This window comes from Castor canadensis, chromosome 12, assembly GCF_047511655.1.
Source record: "Castor canadensis chromosome 12, mCasCan1.hap1v2, whole genome shotgun sequence".
NCBI lineage: Eukaryota > Metazoa > Chordata > Mammalia > Rodentia > Castoridae > Castor > Castor canadensis.
In genome coordinates this window covers 32,373,551-32,395,001 of record NC_133397.1, presented here as the reverse complement: position 1 = coordinate 32,395,001, position 21,451 = coordinate 32,373,551, and the positions used below count along the sequence as shown (strand labels likewise).

At 36.8% G+C, this 21,451-nt stretch overlaps 1 protein-coding gene across 6 annotated transcripts in view; it reads right to left on the bottom strand.

Moving 5' to 3' along the window:
* The window catches only part of Rmdn2 (regulator of microtubule dynamics 2), an 86,498-nt gene that overhangs the window by 57,438 nt on the left and 7,609 nt on the right, over positions 1–21,451 (bottom strand). For 3 of the 6 annotated variants that reach the window (XM_074049527.1, XM_074049525.1, XM_074049526.1), the window contains exon 2: positions 20,023–20,487. In XM_074049527.1, the coding sequence (XP_073905628.1) occupies positions 20,023–20,471 (449 nt within the window). In that variant the 5' untranslated portion in view covers positions 20,472–20,487. Of the gene's footprint in view, positions 1–5,942; positions 6,903–7,531; positions 7,616–20,022; positions 20,488–21,451 lie in introns of those variants that run through there. The other 3 variants (XM_074049523.1, XM_074049524.1, XM_074049528.1) reach the window with 2 other exon arrangements.

The window sequence follows — 21,451 nt, the reverse complement described above, 5'->3', positions numbered from 1 at the left end:
AAGTTTATAGCCATGAGTGCATATATTAAAAAGACTGAAAGATCCCAAATCAATGACCTAATGATACATCACAAACTCCCAGAAAAACAAGAACAAGCAAATTCTGAAACAAATAGGAGAGAAATAATAAAAATAAGAGCTGAAATCAATGAAATAGAAACCAAAAAAAAAAAAATACAAAGAATTAATGAAACAAAAAGCTGGTTCTCCTTGTTCCTTCCTATTATTGCTTATACTCTCTCTACAACAAAATTAGAGATAAGGGCAAAATAGTTTCTGCTGGGTATTGAGTGGGGGGAGCGGGAGGGGGTGGAGCGGGTGGTAAGGGAGGGGGTGGGGGCAGGGGGGAGAAATGAACCAAGCCTTCTATGCACATATGAATAATAAAAGAAAAATGAAAAAAAAAACCCAAAAAAAACAAAAAGCTGGTTCTTTGAAAAAATAAACAAGATTGACAAACCCCTGGCAAACCTGACTAAAATGAGGAGAGAAAAAAACCCAAATCAGTAAAATCAGGAATGCAAAGGGGGAGATAACAATAAACACCATGGAAGTCCAGGAAATCATCAGCGAAAACTTTGAGAACCTATATTCAAATAAATTCGAAAATCTTAAAGAAATGGACAGATTCCTAGATACATATGATCATCCAAAACTGAACCAAGAGGACATTAAACACCTGAATAGATCTATAACACAAAATGAAATTGAAGCAGCAATCAGAAGTCTCCCTTAAAAGAAAAGTCCAGGACCTGATGGATTCTCTGCTGAATTCTATCAGACCTTTAAAGAAGAACTGATACCAACCCTCCTTAAACTGTTCCACGAAATAGAAAGAGAAGGAAAACTGCCGAATACATTTTATGAAGCCAGTGTTACACTTATCCCAAAACCTAGCAAAGACACCTCCAAAAGGAGAATTATAGGCCAATCTCCTTAATGAACATTGATGCAAAAATCCTCAACAAAATAATGGCAAACCCAATTCAACAACACATCAAAAAGATCATTCACCACGACCAAGTAGGCTTCATCCCAGGAATGCAGGGATGGTTCAACATACAAAAATCAATAAACATAATAAACCACATTAACAGAAGCAAAAACAAAAACCATTTGATCATCTCAGTAGATGCAGAAAAAGCCTTTGATAAGAGCCAACACCATTTCATGATAAAAGCTTTAAGAAAACTAGGAATAGAAGGAAAGTACCTCAACATAATAAAAACTATATATGACAAACCTACAGCCAGCATTATAATTAACAGTGAAAAACTGAAACCATTCCCTCTAAAATCAGGAACGAGACAAGGATGCCCACTATCTCCACTCCTATTCAACATAGTACTGGAATTCCTAGCCAGAGCAATTAGGCAAGAAGAAGGAATAAAAGGAATACAAATAGGTAAAGAAACTGTCAAAATATCCCTATTTGCAGACGATATGATCCTATACCTTAAAACCCCAAAAAAACTCTATTCAAAAGCTCCTAGACACCATCAATAGCTACGGCAAGGTTGCAGGATATAAAATCAACACGGAAAAATCATTAGCATTTCTATACACTAAGAATGAGCAAACTGAGAAAGAATATATGAAAACAATTCCATTTACAATAGCCTCAAAGAAAGAGATTGAGGAAGACTATAGAAAGTGGAGAGATCTTCCATGCTCAAGGATTGGTAGAATCAACATAGTAAAAATGTCTATACTCCCAAAAGTAATCTACATGTTTAATGCAATTCCCATCAAAATCACAATGACATTCATCAAAGATATTGAAAAATCTACCGTTAAATTTATTTGGAAACACAAGAGGCCACGAATAGCCAAGGCAATACTCAGTCAAAAGAACAATGCTGGAGGTATCACAATACCCGACTTCAAACTATATTACAAAGCAATAACAATAAAAACAGCATGATACTGGCACAAAAACAGACATGAAGACCAGTGGAACATAATAGTGGATCCGGATATGAAGCCACACAACTATAACCAACTTGTCTTTGACAAAGGCAGTAAAAATATACGATGGAGAAAAGACAGCCTCTTCAACAAAAACTGCTGGGAAAACTGGTTAGCAGTCTGCAAAAAACTGAAACTAGATCCATGTTTATCACCCTATACCAATATTAACTCAAAATGGATCAAGGATCTTAATATCAGACCCCAATCTCTAAAGTTGGTACAGGAAAGAGTAGGAAATAGTTTGGAACTAACAGGTATAGGCAAGGACTTTCTCAATGGAACCCCAGCAGCTCAGCAACTAAGAGATAACATAAATAAATGGGACTTCATAAAACTAAAAAGCTTCTGCTCAACAAAACAAATGGTCTCTAAAATGAAGAGACCACCCACAAAGTAGGAGAAAATATTTGCCAGCTGCACATCAGACACAAGGACTGATAACCAGAATATATAGGGAACTCAAAAAACTAAACTCTCCCAAAATTAATGAACCAATAAAGAAATGGGCAAGTGAACTAAACAGAACTTTCTCAAAACAACAAATTCAAATGGCCAAAAAACACATGAAAAAATGCTCACCATCTCTAGCAATAAAGGAAATGCAAATTAAAACCACACTAAGATTCCACCTCACCCCTGTTAGAATAGCCATCATTAGCAACACCACTAACAACAGGTGTTGGCGAGGATGTGGGGAAAAAGGAACTTTTCCTACACTGCTGGTAGGAATGTAAACTAGTAGAACCACTCTGGAAAAAAATTTGGAGTCTTCTTAAAAAGCTAAACATTGATCTACCATATGATCCAGCAATACCACTCTTGGGGATATACCCAAAAGACTGTGACACAGGTTACTCCAGAGGCACCTGCACACCCATGTTTATTGCGGCACTATTCACAATAGCCAAGTTATGGAAACAGCTAAGATGCCCCACTATTGACGAATGGATTAAGAAAATGTGGTATTTATACACAATGGAATTTTATGCAGCCATGAAGAAGAATGAAATGTTATCATTTGCAGGTAAATGGATGGAACTGGAGAACATCATTCTGAGTGAGGTTAGCCTGGCCCAAAAGACCAAAAATCGTATGTTCTCCCTCATATGCGGACATTAGATCAAGGGCAAACACAACAAGGGGATTGGACTTTGATCACATGATAAAGCAAAAACACACAAGGAAGGTGTGAGGATAGGTAAGACACCCAAAAAACCAGATAGCATTTGTTGCCCTCAACGCAGAGAAACTAATGCAGATACTTTAAAGCAACTGAGGCCAATAGGAGAAGGGGACCAGGAACTAGAGAAAAGGTTCATTTGAGAAGAATTAACTTAGAAGGTAACACACATGTACAGGAAAGCAATGTGAGTCAACTCCCTGTATAGCTATCCTTCTCTCAACTAGCAAAAACCCTTGGTCCTTCCTATTATTGCTTTTACTCTCGCTTCAACAAAACTAGAGAAAAGCGCAAAATAGTCTCTGCCTGGTAGCGAGGTGTTGGGGGGCTAAGGGGAGTTGGGCCAGGGGGGAGAAGGAAGGGGGTGGGGGGGGTGGGCCAGGGGAAGGGAGGGGGTTGGGGGGTGGGCCAGGGGGGAAGAAGGGAGGGGGCAGTGGGGGGAAGGGGGGAGAAATGACCCAAACATTGTATGCACATATGAATATAATAAGAAAACAAAAAAGGGATATAATCAACAGTAAAAAGACAACCTACATATCAGGAGAAAATATTTGCAAATCCTATATCTTATATGAGGTTAATGTCAAGAACGTATTATAAAACTGGGCAATAAAAAAATCTGAGTTTTAAATATGAACAAAGGACTTGTATAGATATTTCTCCAAAGAAGATATGCAGATGTTTATAATCACACCAAAAAAGATATTGAACATCACTAATCATTAGGGATATGCAAATCAAAACCAAAATGAGATACCACTTCACACCCATCAAAATGGCTACTATAAGAAAATAAAACAAAACAATGAATGTTGGCAAAGTGTAGGAGAAATTGGAATCCTTGTGCACTCTTGGTGCAAATGCAAAACGGTGCAGCCATTATGGAAAACAACACTATGGTTCCACAATAAATTAAAACTAGACTTACCATATGATCCAGCAACTCCACCTCTGAGTATATACTCAAAATAACTGAAGCATGTGGTGGTACATGCTTGTGATTCAGTTACCGGGGAGGTGGAGATTCAGAGGTCATGGTCTGAGGGTGGCCCCAAGCAAAAATAGGAGATCATTTCTAAAAAATGCTGGGGATGTAGCTCAAGTAGTAAAGCACCTACCTAGCAAGCATGAGGCCCAGTACCACTAAAAGTAAATAAATAATTGAAAGAAAGGTCTCAAGGAAGTATTTGTACACCCACGTTCACAGTAGTATTATTCACAACAGTTCAAACATGGAAGCAATCCAAGTTGTCCATTAACAAATGAATGGGTAGGAAACATGCAATAATACATACAATAGAATATTATTCAGCCTTAAAAAAAAGGACATTCTGACATATGCTGCAACATGGACAAACTGAGGATATTATGATAAGTGAAATAAGCCAGTCACAAAAAGGCAAATACTATCCAATTCCACTTATGTATGGCACTTAGATAAGTCAAAATCAGAGAAAGCAGAATGAGAGTTGACAGAGAATGGGAAGAGAGAAATGGAGAATTATTTTTTAATGGATAGAGTTTCACTTTGCAAGATGAAAAGAATTGTGGAGATACATAGTGGTGCTGGTGGTATAACAATGTGAATGTACTTAAAGTCACTGAGCTACCCACTTAAAAATGAATGCAATGACAAATTTTATGTTATGTGTATTTCATCACAACCAAAAAAATTTTAAAAGCCCTTCCTGTAAGCAGCCTAAGGTATCTTGAAAAAATGGCTCCTTCTTCTCTTGACCCAGAAAACTCCACAAAAATCATGTAAACTAAGAATTTCAAATCTTTGTGCTCATTTTAAGAGCACCAGAGAAACTGATATGCATATCCAAAATGCCACCAAATATCTGAAAGATGTCACTTTAAAGAAACAATGTGTACCATTCCAGCAACACAATGGTAGAGCTGGTAGGTATGCCCAGGGTAAACAGTAGGGCTGGACACAGGGTCATTGGTCCAAAATAAGTGCTGAATTTTTGTTGCACATGCTTTAAAATGTAGAGGATAATGCTGAATTTAAAGATTTAAATGTAGATTCTATGATCATTGACCATATCTAGGGGAACAAGCACTTACAGAGCTCATGCTGGATTAACCCATACCTGAGCTCCCCCTGCCACAATGTGCTGATCCTACTGAAGTAAGAACAAACTGTTCCTAACCCAAAAGAGGAAGCCACACAGAAGAAAAAGATATCCCAGTAGAAATGGAAAAACAAAAATTTATGACATGGGAATAAATTTGGCATAAAGTAAATGAAAATTAAATTAAAAATTGAAAAAAACATGCCAAGAGGGAGAGAATCCCATAAACATTAAAATAATATCTTAACCTAATAATTTAGATTTGGGGGGCATTTTATTATGATAAATAATTGAAATGCAAATTCCTTTCCTCTCCAAAGCCTAACTGCATTCTAATAAGAGTTTTTAATTGCTTGTATTCATTTTCCACTCAATTACCTAATGAAAAATCTGAAAAATACCACTTTTTAAAATACAATTTTGGGAGACTAGTCAATCTCTAAACTGTAATCAGAAAAAAATGTCTAAAGCAGATGAAATCATCTTTAGCTTCCACATTCCAATAATGTCAATTAACTAACTTTCAAAATTACAGCAATTAAATTTAAAATGCAATATAGGAAGCTTTTTTCCAAAAATGCAGTGAGGCTTAGAGAGGAAAGAGGACTTCCAAGAGAAGTGAGTAATGATAACTATAGACTTTGGAGCATAATTGTTGGGAAAACTTGGTTTGAGCTGCCCTTCTAAAAAACGGTAATGTCTGAAGAGACCTTATTGTAGCAGTTTCAGTAGGCGAAGGTTTTTCTTCATCTTGAGATGAGATAGCAAAATTTTCCTCTTCAAAGGGGCCTGAGTTAACTTCATATTGAGCTGGGGTAATGTTACCGGTATTTTCATAAGACAAAGGTAATCCAACATTACAAAGGACAGGGAAAGTTACAATTTCTGAGAAATGCTGCTGAGTCATAGCTGGTGAATGATTTGTACTGTGACTTTGAGACCCAGGATGAAGGCAATCTTTTCGATCTTTATTTAATCGGCCACTTTCTTGAATATGAGTAGCAAATCTACTTGCTGGATTGGAAGGAGGAATAACAGTTGGATGAGAAAAGAAAGATGTCATGCTTTGTTGACAGGAGATTCGATCCATAGTGTTCAGATGGAGTGGAGAAGTAGCTTTTGTTTCAAACTTTCTGAAGTATTTAGGGCTGTGTTTAGGCTCAGAGAAGCTTTTATGTTTTTGAGCATCAGTATTACTTTGGTTTTTAGAAAAGGGTTCAATTTCATTTAGATCCAACAGGTCCTGATTACTTGATTGAGGCTCAAAATAAAGGGTGCTCTTGTAACAGGAAACTACACTTAGTTTATGGAAAGAAAAACGTCTTCCAGATCTAAAGGTAGCAAACAGGTCTGTGGACTTCATGTCTTCTTGAGAATCAAAGTTAGCTCTACTTTGTTGCTGAGAAAGGAAAGTATTGTTCTTTTGCAATCTAGTGAATAAAGATGATCTTCTTGCAGAGAAAAATGAGTAAGCAGATGCATTTGATGAAGAAGAGAATTTTCTACCTTCTTTGGGTGAATGGACTTTATATGCTGCAGAAGGACGAGATGTTATAAAACCAAGAGATATATTTGGTTGTGGAATAGAAGAGGTTCCATGATGCTGGGAATCTGAAGTAATGTGATCTTCAGTATAATTTGGTTGGATGCTCTGGTCCTCTTTGAAGCAGCTAAAGTGAGAAAAGGGTCAAATAAGGAAAAAAATAGGAAGTAGAAAGGAGACCTACCAAGTCTCCAGAGGAATAATATCCACCTTACTAACAGGGAAATAACAGGGAATAAAAGAAAAATAGGGTAGCTAAAGTCTATAGCCACACACATGTACCCAAAAGAAGGTATAAGAAGATTATATCTGTCTTCCCACAAGTATCTATTAAGCTGGGGGGTGGGGAGTTGAATGATTCAGGGAAGAGGCAGAGAGATAAAGGGAAACATGTGAAAAGACACCAGAACTTAAAGGTTCCCCAGAAAGAAAAATAGAACTTCTGGGTTTATAGATAATAAATCACATTATCTGTATGAGACTATTAAACCAATGCATTTAAAGTAGTTAACTAAAATAAACATATTCAGTTGACAAATTGCATTTTAAAATATTAACTATGGATGAAGCAGAACCTCTTTGGGGGAAGATGTTTCAACTAAATATATAGATATTCTGAAAAGCCAGTTATTGTGAAGACTAAAGGAAGTACTAAAGCTTGGTTTATGAATATTTTCAATGTCCTTTAGCCCATGAAACATAAAACACATAAAGTGGTTTTTTTTTGTTTTATTTTGTCTTTTTTTAAAGGCTTACCTTAAGCATTTTCCCATATTTAATTTAATCCAAAGTAAGTCTTCCCTTCCCTTTTAGGCCGTCATCCTTAAGTCATAAAATGCCCTGTGTAGGTGGAACAAGTCAGAAGACTGAATACTTAAAGCTGCATGTGGAATTAACATGGCAATAACACAGAATGTGATGACAGCAGACTCTAGAATCTAATGACATCAATTTAGAATAAAATTTTTTGTGGCTCACCTTTCTGAGGAGCTGCAATTCATATTCTAAATTCATTACACTCAAGGAGTCAGCCAACAAATCAAGGGGTGAAAAAAACAGCTAAATGAGAACAATAACATATGTAACATCTGCACAATTCTTCCTTGGGACTGTCTCTCTCACCAGTAGCCTAATTCATTTGTCTTTCACTTGAACATTCTTTACCCCAGGCTTTTATGTCCTCTAGTGACATGGAAAAGTCACTATTACAGACTTTGGTCTGAAGATATATTGACATGGAGAAAAAGTTTAAAAAGTAGCAAATTTCCTGCCCCCTCAAATGAAATAAACTTCGTTCACAATGAGAGTAAAATATGCCATCCGACTGTCTGGGCCACATGTGCAGATTACGGTGATCTGCTATGCCACTGTTTTTTGTTGTTGTTGTTGTTTTTTAACACTCTGAACTACTTATTCACATCTAATGGTGAGGTTAACAGTGTTATTAGAAAAGGAACACTGTGTTTCATTTTCCAACCCAGTTTGGAGTACTGTCACCACAATAGGTGTATGTGTATGCATCTTATTACACAAACACTTTTATTCGATGCTTAATATCCTGATACTCTACTACTTCTTCCATTTACTTACTAACATCTGCTCCAGGAAAGCCTGAAATAAATTTCTTTTAAGAGGAAGCTGTCAATTTTCATCATACAATTGTCATATTTATGGTTTGATTTTATCCTTCATGCAAGCTAATAAATTAAGACATGAGATTTCTAAGTCAGAGGCAGACGACTTATATATGTGGCATAACAATAGCACAACCACAAGAATATTTGCGTTGGTCCTTCTGAGCCCCACACTGCATGCAAGGGCAACAAAGAAGACCCAGAGACACTTGTATTCACAGTGGATTATGTAACAGGAAAGGAACACTAAGCTTAAATGATCTTCCACTTTTACAGCAAACTAGCTAAAACTTTTCTTGGTCCTGAAGAAACATTCCCTTAGTTCTCAAGGTTTCTTGCCACATCCTGAAAAGTAGCCCAGATAAAGAAAAGTCAGGGCAGTACATTCTTGGCACATCTAGAAAGAAATGTAGGAGCACGAGAAGCCTAAGGAGGATTGTCTCTTATTACACAATCTATTATTTTTCCCTTTCTTGTGAGGTTGCTGTTATTCCTAAGTCATTCTAAGACCATGATTACCTTTTCTAAAAGGATCTCTTTCAGATCGAAAAATCTACCATGAAATTTATATGGAAACACAAGAGGCCACGAATAGCCAAGGCAACACTCAGTCAAAAGAACAATGCTGGAGGTATCACGATACCTGACTTCAAACTATATTACAAAGCAATAATGATAAAAACAGCATGATACTGGCACAAAAACAGACATGAAGACCAGTGGAACAGAATAGAGAACCCAGATATGAAGCCACACAACTATAACCAACTTGTCTTTGACAAAAGAGCTAAAAATATACGATGGAGAAATAGCAGCCTCTTCAACAAAAACTGCAGGGAAAACTGGTTAGCAGTCTGCAAAAAACTGAAACTAGATCCATGTATATCACCCTATACCAAGATTAACTCAAAATGGATCAAGGATCTTAATATCAGACTACAAACTCTAAAGTTGATACAGGAAAGAGTAGGAAATACTCTGGAGTTAGTAGGTATAGGTAAGAACTTTCTCAATGAAACCCCAGCAGCACAGCAACTAAGAGATAGCATAGATAAATAGGACCTCATAAAACTAAAAAGCTTCTGTTCATCAAAAGAAGTGGTCTCTAAACTGAAGAGAACACCCACAGAGTGGGAGAAAATATTTGCCAGCTACACATCAGACAAAGGACTGATAACCAGAATATATAGGGAACTTAAAAAACTAAATTCTCCCAAAACTAATGAACCAATAAAGAAATGGGCAAATGAACTAAACAGAACTTTCTCAAAAGAACAAATTCAAATGGACAAAAAACACATGAAAAAATGCTCACCATCTCTAGCAATAAAGAAAATGCAAATTAAAACCACATTAAGATTCCACCTCACCCCTGTTAGAATAGCCATCATTAGCAACACCACAAACAACAGGTGTTGGCGAGGATGCGGGGGAAAAAGGAACACTTATACACTGTTGGTGGGAATGTAAACTAGTACAACCACTCTGGAAAAAAATTTGGAGGCTACTTAAAACACTAAATATTGACCTACCATTTGATCCAGCAATACCACTCTTGGGAATATACCCAAAAGACTGTGACACAGGTTACTCCAGAGGCACCTGCACACCCATGTTTATTGCAGCACTATTCACAATAGCCAAGTTATGGAAACAGCCAAGATGCCCCACCACTGATGAATGGATTAAGAAAATGTGGTATCTATACACAATGGAATTTTATGCAGCCATGAAGAAGAATGAAATGTTATCATTAACTGATAAATGGATTGAATTGGAGAACATCATTCTGAGTGAGGTTAGCCTGGACCAAAAGGCCAAAAATCGTATGTTCTCTCTCATATGCGGACATTAGATCAAGGGCAAACAACAAGGGGACTGGACTTTGAGCACATGATAAAAGCGAGAGCACACAAGGGAGGGGTGAGGATAGGTAAGACACCTAAAAAATTAGAAAGCATTTGTTGCCCTTAACGCAGAGAAACTAAAGTAGATACCTTAAAAGCAACTGAGGCCAATAGGAGAAGGGGACCAGGAACTAGAGAAAAGGTTAGATCAAAAAGAATTAACCTAGAAGGTAACACACACATACAGGAAATTAATGTGAGTCAACTCCCTGTAGAGCTATCCTTATCTCAACTAGCAAAAACCCTTGTTCCTTCCTATTATTGCTTATACTCTCTCTTCAACAAAATTAGAGATAAGGGCAAAATAGTTTCTTCCAGGTATTGAGAGGGTGGGCGAGAGAGGGAGGGGGCAGAGTGGGTGGTATGTGAAGGGTGGGGGCAGGGGGGAGAAATGACCCAAGCCTTGTATGCACATATGAATAATAAAACAATAAAAAAAATAGGAACTATACAAAAACCAGTTTTAATAATAATAATAGTAATGTGGCTGTCATTGTCATTGATGAGTGGTGATTAAAGAGCTAACTTCAAGCCCCCCAAAAAAAAAAAGATTTCTTTCACACATTACCAAGAATATAATATGCCAAACTAATAAAGATTCTATAAGAAACTGTTCTTTGCAACATTGGGCTAACTTTCTGCTTACCGCTCGCAAAACGCCTCTAAAAGAAGCATATAGGGCTGAGGGTGGTGGCTCATGCCCACAATTTCAACTATTCTTGAGGCAGAGATCAGGAGGATCATGGTCCAAGTCTGGCCGAGGACAAAAATGTGCAACCCTTCCAAAAAATAACTAAAACTAAAAGGGTTGGGTGGTATGACTCAAGCAATAGAACCTTTCCTAGGAAGCAAGAGGCCCTGGCTTAAAATCCCAGTACTACCAAAAATAAAGAAGATGAAGATGAAGAAGAAGGGAGAAGGGAGGAGGAGGACGAGGAGGAAGGAGGAGGAGGAGGAAGAAGGAGGAGGAGAAGGAGGAAGGAGGATGAGAAGGAGGAAGGAGGAGGAGAAGGAGGAAGGAGGAGGAGAAGGAGGAAGAAGGAGGAGGAGGAAACATGTAGCTACTGAGTTACCTCAAAGATAACGATGAGTTTATGACTAGATATCAACACTGTCAATCATTGATGATCAAGTGAGGTAAAGAAAGGTCAGATCGCCAGGCACCTGTGGCTCATGCCTGTAATCCTAGCTACTCAGGAGGCAGAGATCAGAAGAATCTTGGTTCAAAGTCAGCTTGGGCAAATAGTTTATCTCAAAAAAAACCCATCATAAAGAAAACGGACTGGCGGAGTGGCTCAAGGTGTAGGCCCTTGAGCCCCAGTACTGCAACAAAAGAAAAGAAAGGTCAGATTACTATCACCTAACCTAATTCAAGCAAATCTATGATGATTTACAAAGAAAAAAGGGTATGTGGATGTTTAAAGAATGAGGAAAAAGATTCAGATCTGCCCAGAATTTGAAAGGAAATATCATACTAGTATGAGTCATATCTGACAATTACTTAATATTGTTCTGGGTAGACAGCATATCTAAACCTCTAGATGTGCTAAAATTGCTCCCTCTTTGCTGATTTTTTAAAAAGTCATCTAAAACCTGCTCCTCCTTCAATCCATTTCAACTCTCTACATTCTGTCAGTTCCATAAATCTAGGTGCCTTCTGCTGTCATCATGCCCTATGACTACCCAAGTCTTCTCCATTTCTACTACAATTACTCTTTCTACCAAGACTATCAATTATACCTCACTATGTTCAATGAACAACTTATATATCTACAACCATGATGGCCATCCTTTAAACTGTAATTTTATTTTAACAGTTCAGCTGAATATTAAAAAATCTTCTAGAACAAAGCTTCTCAACTTTAGAATGAATCAGTCATGAGGCAGATTTGTTAGATTGCTGATGACTGGGCACTATGCAGAGATTCTGATTTGTTAAGTGTGGTGTGTACATTCTGAGAACATGCATTTCCAACAATCTCAGCAGCTAGATCAGATGCTGTCGCTGCTGGTCCACAGGCTATACTTTGAGTAGCTCTGTTCCAGAAGATCTGGAGCACAAATGATCCCTAGAGTTAAGGTAGCAGTGCTTTCTGAGATACCTCACAGAAGCTTCCTGGTAGAGCTGGAATCCCATAAGAGCAGTGAGTAACACCAAGACTGACTGTCTCTCTTCCCAATGCCCAGATGATAAGTCCCTTTAATGAGTCTACTAGCTCTAAACTATAAGTGGCTGAATTATTTTGAATTGGCAAATTCACATTATCCAAAACAGGAATTGTCGGCTACTTTGAATTCAGTCATAGAGAAATATGTATGGTTACATCTTTAGCTACTGTGAATGTAGTATTATTAGTCAATAATAATCATGTAAATTACTCAAGTCATTACATTGATCATAGTTATTTTTATTAATGGCTTATCAAGCATACCAAATTAGTTACAGTAATGGTAACACTCTTTAAATTTGCACCAGGTTAACTGCTATATTTTCTTTCATTAGCACATTAAGCATTTGTTTTGGAAAAGAATGAATTGGTAAACTTACTGTTTGTCTTTCTTAATAACCCACCAGTAATTTATAAATTTTATGATAATTGGGACACTGATTAGAAAGAAAATGCAGAGAAGAGCCAGTATTTTCAAGCTAGTATTCCTTTATTGGAGGTAACAGTGCTAAAACACTTTATACTGTCAGCTACCATGTTAACAGAGACTATCTTGAAGATATTAAGGTTTCCCTAGAGTCTGCAGTATAGTGACACAGTATTTTTTCTACATGTTATCACAACATCTAATGTGTAGTGCTGCTAAAAGGGCCAGGTCACACCTTGTTTCATTGGTTATTTCCTCTGTTTTTGCTTCTGTTTTTTTTTTCTTTTTTTAATTAAAGGTCTTTCACAGTCAGGTGCCAGTGGCTCACACCTGTAATCCTAGCTAATTCTATACTCTGGGAGTCTAATCCACCTGTCATGTTTTTGTAAAAAAAATCCCTTTTATTGGATCACAGAATATCCATGTTGTCTATGACTGCTTTCACACTACAATAGCAGAGCTGAATAGGTGAGAAAAATATATGTTCCTCAATGCCTAAAATTCTTACTGAAAAAGTTACTTTCCCCTGTTCTAGTGCTTTTGGTGCATTTGATCATTTCCTTCTTATTGATAAAATAAACCAATATTTAGAGAATTTATTATAGATTAGACACAGTGCAAAGCACCTTCCTAATATCATCACATTTGAGACTTAAAACAATGTGAGACATGCATCATTAAACTCATTTTAAGATAAGTGAATTGAGGTTTGGAGAACTGATGTTACACAGCTACTTAAAGCTGAGCCAGAATGCATCCAAGTGTCAGAATGATTCCAAAACCTGTGGCCTCCATCCCTGTTCTTGAAATCCTGTCCTTCCTTGGTTCTGTCAGACCTTTGCTTTTTACACACTTCTTTCACCAGCCGTCAGTCTCCTTTTGCAGGCTCATCTAACTCCACCCACTCCTTCAGTACTGGTTCTAGAATGTCTTCCACCCTATACATTCTGCTTGAGCAGTGATACCCATCTCAACAGCATCTAGGCTTTGCACATATACTTATGGAATACTCTCAGTCCTGTAGCAGCCTCCTTTCACAGGTTGCAGGCAGGTGAGTGCTGGCAGTGGCTTAAGCAGGTCCTTCTCAGGAGGGTCTAGTGGTATTTGGTACTTGTTGCTTTGTTCTTGGTCTTTGAAGCTCTGACTAAACAGACTGAGAGTGTATCTCTTTACAACATTGTTTACATTTTTTACAAAAAATTATGAGACTTTGTTTTATCTAGATAGTACCTGGCATAGAGTAGACACACATCCACACATTCAATAAATAAAGGCAACTTCAACTGTTAGTGATTTCTCTCTCTCTCTCAAGAAATTCATAGAAGAGAACTATTTGGCAAATAGGTACATTTTCTTATACTATGAAAAGATGTTAAATCTTACTAGTGTTACCAGTAAAAAATGCAAATTAGAAATAATTACATTTTATCTCCATCAGATTAGCTAACATTAAAAAATCTAACAGTACAAGAATTTATTATATAAGGAATGCTTACTTCTGCTGCACATATACTAGAATTTGTATGAGGATATAAGAACTCTCTTACACTATTTGTAGGATTGTGAATTGATATAATTTCAAGTATGATTTAGTAACATGTAATATTATGGTTTGGATATTGAGTATCTGCCCTGCAAAACAGGCTCATGTATTGTAGGCTTAGTCCCCAACTGATGGTGCTATTTTGAAAGACTCTGGAAATTCAGGGATGTGGGGCCTAGCTGGAGGAACTAAATCACTAAGGGTTTGTCCTTGGGGGCTGTACCTTGTCTCAGATCCCTCTCTGTCTCTCCCTCTGCTTCCTGCCCACCCCAAGGTAAGTTGCCTCTGCCGCATGCTCCCACCACCATGATGTTGTGCCTCACCACAGATCCAGAATCAAGGGAGCCAAGAACAATGGACTGAAACATCTGAAACTGTGAGTCAAAATAAACACTTCCTTTCTTAAGTTGTTTATGTCAAGTATTTTGTCACAGCAATGAAAAGTCTGGCTAATACATATAAATATCTATCTATCTATATCTATATATGTAATTATATGTATATCTACATATATCTAGCTATAGATATAATATAGTTTATAAGTCAGTATATCAAATATATACTTTTAAGAAATTCAAGTCAGCCTGGTGGCTCACACCTGAAATCCTAGCTACTTGGGAGGTGGCAGCAGTTCCAAGCCAGGCTAGGCAAAAGGCATGAGACCCTATCTGAAAAAAAAGCAAAAGAATGCTAGTGGCATAGCTCAAATGGCAGAGTGTTTGCCAAGCAAGCAAAAGGTCCTAAGTTCAAACCCCAGTACCATTCCCCCCAAAAAAAAATTTCTTCTGCATAGTTCAATAAAGCATTGTTTATAAGAGCAAAAAAAAAAAATAGTGACCTCACATCCATCAATAGGGAAATAAGGTACATTCCTTTAACGGAATGCAGCATAGCAACTAAAAAGAGTAAGTTCACATGTTTCAGTATGAAAAGGCCTCAAAGAACATTCAATGCAAAAACAAGTTATAAAATGTTATGTACAATGCTACTTATGTAAAGTTTAGGAGCAAAACACCATTTGTGCCTTGTTTATATAAACATACACACACAGGAAAAACATTAAAACTTTCAAAGGTAACCAGACCATGGTGGCTTACACCTGTAATTTTACTCAGGAGACAGAGGTCAGGAGGATTGAGGTTCGAGGCCAGCCTGGGCAAATACTTTGCAAGATCCTATCTTGAAAATATCCAACACAAAAAAGGGCTGGCAGAGTGGCTCAAGTGGTAGAGCACCTACCTAGCAAGCATGAGATACTGAGTTCAAATTCCAGTACCAAAATAAGACAGAAAATATTCAAAGGAAGAATGCACATCAATTTTATGATAAAGGTTACCTCTGAGAAACAGTGGTAGAAAGAGGATTTCAATTATAGAAATAATGTTACAGTTTTTAAAAAAAACTTTATTTGGCAAATTTGGATTACTATATCATTAAGGAATGTAGAGTTACTGCATGATGAATAACTGAATCTGTTTATCATAATGCTTTCACCAACTTAAGGTCAACACCAAAACTGCCTTGATTGAAGTGAATATTGGTAAGAGTGAAATGCAGATGAAAAAGCAAGATCTATATTTTGGCTCATAAAGATCAAAATTAAAGGAGTTTCAAATAAACCCTCAAAAGCCTATATGTAAACTGGGTGCTGGTGGCACCTGTAATCCTAGCTACCTGGGCGGATGAGATCAGAAGGATCATGATTCCAGAGCAGCCTGGGCAAAAAAGTTTCCTGTGAGCTGGGTGTGGTGGTACATGTCTGTCATCCCAGTGAAGGTGGGAAAACAGGAGAGTCATGGTCTGGGCAAGCCTGAGCAAAAAAGCAAGACCCTATCTTCAAAACAACCAGAACAGGGCTGGCAGAGTAGCTCAAGTGCTACAGCACCTGCCTAGCAAGTATGAGGCCCTGAGTTCAAACTCCAGTACTGCCAAAAAATTAAAATTAAATAAACAAAACAAAATGAAAAACCCAAAATAACCAGAGCAAAAGGGCTAGAGATGTGGCTCAAGCAGTAAAGTGCCTGCCTAGAGTTCAAACCCCCATGCCTCAAAAAAAGCCTGGATCTGTCTGTTGTCCACTTTCAACAACATCCTCTGTCATTTATAAGTTAATACCACATAAGGTCCTATGTCTTATATTACACTGATGTTTTCCTGGTGGTGAACTTGCTGGGTTTCTTTTTCTTTTCAAATAATCAGTACTATTTCTGTTAATACTATCTTAGGGAACTAAACAAACCTAATACGAAAATGAAAATATGTAGGTCAAGAAAAAAGGAGAAAGGTCCACATGGCCACCATACAACCCTACACCTGATTTTGAAATGCATGTGTTCTTCCTAAGGTGCACACTGAAAGGGAAGAATGTTGAACTTATTACTTTAAACTGGAATAACATTTAACTGTTTAAAGGGAGATTTGGAGGTTCCAAAGGAGGCAGGCCTAGCTGGAGGAAATGGGTCACTGACAGCATGTACCTGGGGGCTGCATTTTGTTACAGGTCCCTGTCTGTCTCTACCTCTGCTTTTATTATTTAAATAATCCCAAGTACTGCAAAAACAAACAAACAAGTAAATAAAAATAAGGTGACTGGGAATTTTTTAATTAGATGTAGATACAGATGTATAGATACATATCAAAAATTAAGCTGGGTTCAGGAATGAAGACAAAACCCAGAAGTACAGCTGAAAATCACGAAGAGTAACAAGCATTCCTTCTATCACCCGCTCTTCTTTTAGATGTTAGCTGATTTGTAATCTTGAATGAATAGAGACCCCCAAGCTAGAAGGCATGTCTGGTGAATGGATTATTTGACCAGAAAGGAATGGCTAAAATGTCATAATCATTGTCTCCATGTTTTAAAAACTTATTTATTTAAAAAGCTGGTTTCTAGGTATTTATTTAGAAAGATGTGTCAGATCTTTCTGTATCTTATTCCTTTTTCAAAGAAACTTGAAATTAAGTGTGTATTTTTATTTGCTTATTTTATTTATTTTTCTAAAGGAGGACTAAATATGAGAAGTTCCTCTATACTCAGGGCCATTTACTATAATCTAGTCTAAGTCATTAGCGCTCCACTGTTAGATAGCAGTTAGCCATGAGTGATGGGGATATGAAAAGGAAACCTAAAATGGAGGATTCTTCAAAGTCTCTGAGAGAACACTTAACAGCCCCTATTAAGAACAAAAGAGCCCACCAAGGTCATGGGATGTCACAAGATGTTTCTGAGTCAGTTGCTGAAACATTTTACTTAACAAAACAAAGATCCAGTCCTGTAAACCATACCCTAGGGGTCAAGTGACCCAATAATACTTTGTATTTTGTAAATCTGTGGGCCTAGCCTCATGACCTTAACATGGCTGGTCCTAGGGAGGGAGTTAATGCTCCAAGCCCCTTTTACCTCAATAGAAACTAGTGCTATGGTAAAAATAATTGTCATTCTATATTCTCTCTCTAGAGATGACCCACTTTCAGTCTATTGACATTGTATTCCTTTCCTAATAAACTTCACTATCACTTTCACTACTGTTTTGCATGTGGCCTACATTCTTCTCTCACCAGCAGCAAGGACCAAAGTAGATAGCCAAACTGACTTTCTGGTAACATTTTTGGTTGATTTTATTATAACAATACTCCTAACTACTCTAGCATTTTATTGCTAACAAAGACACCCAGGAAGAGGGAATGTTTATCTGATATAAGCCTTAGGCTTTTGATATGTCTAGTTTTTCATACTAGCTACATGTAACTATAATTCATAATTTTTGCAAATCCTTCTTGAACTCATTATTAAAAATGTGCATCATACCATTATTATCATCTTTTTATTTGTCCTAAACTTAGCAAAGGTTGTCTTTTTCTCTAAAAGCTTAGAATTTCTTTTTCTTTTTTTTTTGGTGGGACTGGGGTAAAAGCTTAGAATTACTTGATCCAGCCTGTGCTCACTTAGTGAGGGCATTTAGATTAAGGGCCTTTCATCCTTTTGGTGTACACTTCTTTACCATGCTGCCAGTCTCTCCTCTCAGTGTAACAGATCTCCTCTGGCTAGTCCCAAGTACCATAATGTCCTTTCCTTGTTATGATTGCAAAGCTGCACCCAGGACTCCTGATGAGGACTTAACACCGATTTACATACAAGGAGGACAACCAGCTGGTTTGTCTTCAGTAACTGTCAATGATGCTCTATGTTATGACAGAATTTTTGTCATTATTAGAGCATTAAGATGCTGTTATCCATAACTAATAACAACCAGGTCTCTTTTCTGAATTACCTGCTTAAATGATTAAAGCTATTTATGTTTTTTCTGTACATTTCCTTGTCTTTTAAAATTAGTCTACAATTTCTTGTTATTTGGAAATACACATTTTTTATTATTATATTATTGTTGCACTGGGGGTACACTGTGACATTTATAAAAGTTCTTACAATATATCATAGCTGAATTCACCCCCTCTATCATTCTCTTATAAGAAACACACATTTTTTAGAACTTCTCATTATCTAGATCCATCATTTATGCCTATTCTCCATCTGAAAATTTTTTCATAGAGTCATTTTTCCAGTTCATATTAAAAAAAGATGCTAATGAATACCAGTCTTAGCATTGATCTCTAAGAGCTGACCAACTACTTACATTTCTTTATGAAATTATCTTTTTGTCCCTACCCTTTGTTTCCTTCCTCCAGGTGCCTCCTCCCCACCTCCTACCAATTCCATAACTTTAATGATGATCATTCACTCAAGAAGTCTTAACTGGCACCTAGTCTGTGCTGGGCACAGAAATAAGGTATTAGGAATAGAACAATGAAGGTACATGGTCTCTGCTCTCAAGAACTTCAGGCTATATCCTTATTCACTAGAGCTTCTTTATTTTTTAACCTGCTTATTTTACTCTTCAAAAACACTAATCAGACACAATTTCCTAATTCATGTTATTTGTTTCCCCCCTCCAAAAATAGAACTTTGTTCTTGCTATTAAAATTCAATGAACTGACCCATGTGAGAATGAAACATATTCTCAAATGTTTTTGAGATCTGCACTAAAATTCAGTATCTACTAACCCCAAATGACTATTTAAATTTAATTACAATGAAATTAAATTACAATTGCAATAAAATAAAATTAAAAATTCAGTTCCTCAGTTGCACTAGCCATATTTTGAGCGCTAATGGCTAGTACAATGAGCAGCATAAATGTAGCCTATTTTCATCATCCCAGAAAGTTCTATTGGACAGCAGTCATCTAGAGAGTTCTTATACAAGGGGCCATACAGTGAGCACATAAAAAAATAGATGACCTATTTTGGCAAATAATAACTGTCTTCCTCAAGTAGTCACATGATAGAACCTACTATGAGTTATTTATATGCATTTTGTAAATATTATCTAAATGATCTAAAAAACTGACAATACTGAGTATGGTTTTAACTATAAGTGAAAATAATTGTTCCTTTTCATTTCTTGTGAGTAGCAGGATATATGACTTAATAAATACATAATGAATCGACCTAACAGCAATATGCAATAAACAATCAATTCAACATGGGAAACATCTTACAGAAACTTACCCTCCTTCACTTTCTGCTTCCTCTGAACTATTACTTGTTGCAGTTTGAATTGTCGGCAGCTTTCTCTTTCTAGCTCTGTGCTGAGGACTTATCTTATGAACTGTTATCTTTCCTCCAAGTTCATCTTGTATATATTCTTCCAGCTTTGGGATAGTTTCTTTAAGAAATCTGATTTCCTCCTTGAGTTCTTCCATATTTGTCAGTAATTCATTTAACTTCTCAAGAATCTGAAGTTGCCTTCTTTGAAAGATTGTTGCTGTTTCTTTGTCACTATGTGTTTCATCTTGCAAAGTTACTGAGTTAAATGTATTACCCAGAGAAAGAAATTTAGGTGAATTCATTGTTGGCCTTGGTTTCCAGACCTTGTGGTACCACAAAGCCAGCAAACTGATTCCAGCAGTTCCCACCATAATGCCAAATACCAGTTCTTTGTTTGTGGAATGAGGCATTTCTTGGGTTTTTTTTCTAAAATTAAAAAGCAAAAATTTAAATGAATATTGTTTTTGTCTTTGTCCAGGACAAAAATATTAGTGCTTTTTCAATCAATAAAAGCCAAATCTTTATCATCAAAAGACACAGTAAGTCACATGCTAAAATATATTATGAGTAATTACCTCTATAAAATATGTAGCCCAGTGGCAATAGTTACTTTAAAAGCCTAGTGTAAAGTAGCAACTTTAATTCAGAATTTCTATTCTGCCAGACTAATGCAAATTTACCACTCACTTACATTTTTTAAGTGTTTACAACTAGAAGCAAAAGTATCACTATACATTTCCAAGAAAATTATTTTGTAATAAAAGTAAAATATATTGAAGTTTTTTAATTTTTTCCTTATCTTTTACTTTATAAAGAGGAAAATACCTGTATCAAATTTTGCTAGCAACTTGGGAGAAATGTTACAAACAGTAAATTTGGGGGACCAGGTGTGGTGGTACATGCCTGTAACCTCAGCACTCAGGAGGGGGGGCTGGAGAATAGCAAGTTCAAGGCCAGCCTAGGCTACATAGTGAGTTCAAGGCCACCCTAGGCTATATAGCAACTTAAAAAAAAAAAGAGAAAAAAATAAGTTTTACATTACAGAAAATTAAATTCACAATTTTTTTGTTTCTTGAGAAAGTTTCGGGAAAAACAAACACTGCTACCTATGTCCCTGAGAAAAGGGAAATAAATAAGTCCTACAATGATTAGTAGTCCAGAGGCAATTTCTGGACTATGGCACAAAGAGAGGAAAATCAAATAGCCTGGTGGTTTCACTGAGTTGAACAGAGATCATAGTTCACCAAAACCGAAGCACCTAGAATTTGTTTGGAGGAGTACTAAAAATGAGGGAGGTAGGTATAGAAAGAGCTCCAGAAAGACATATTGAAATCCATCAGGACAGGCTTCTAGGAAGAAAAAAAAAAAAGTCATCAGGAAGCTGTAAGCT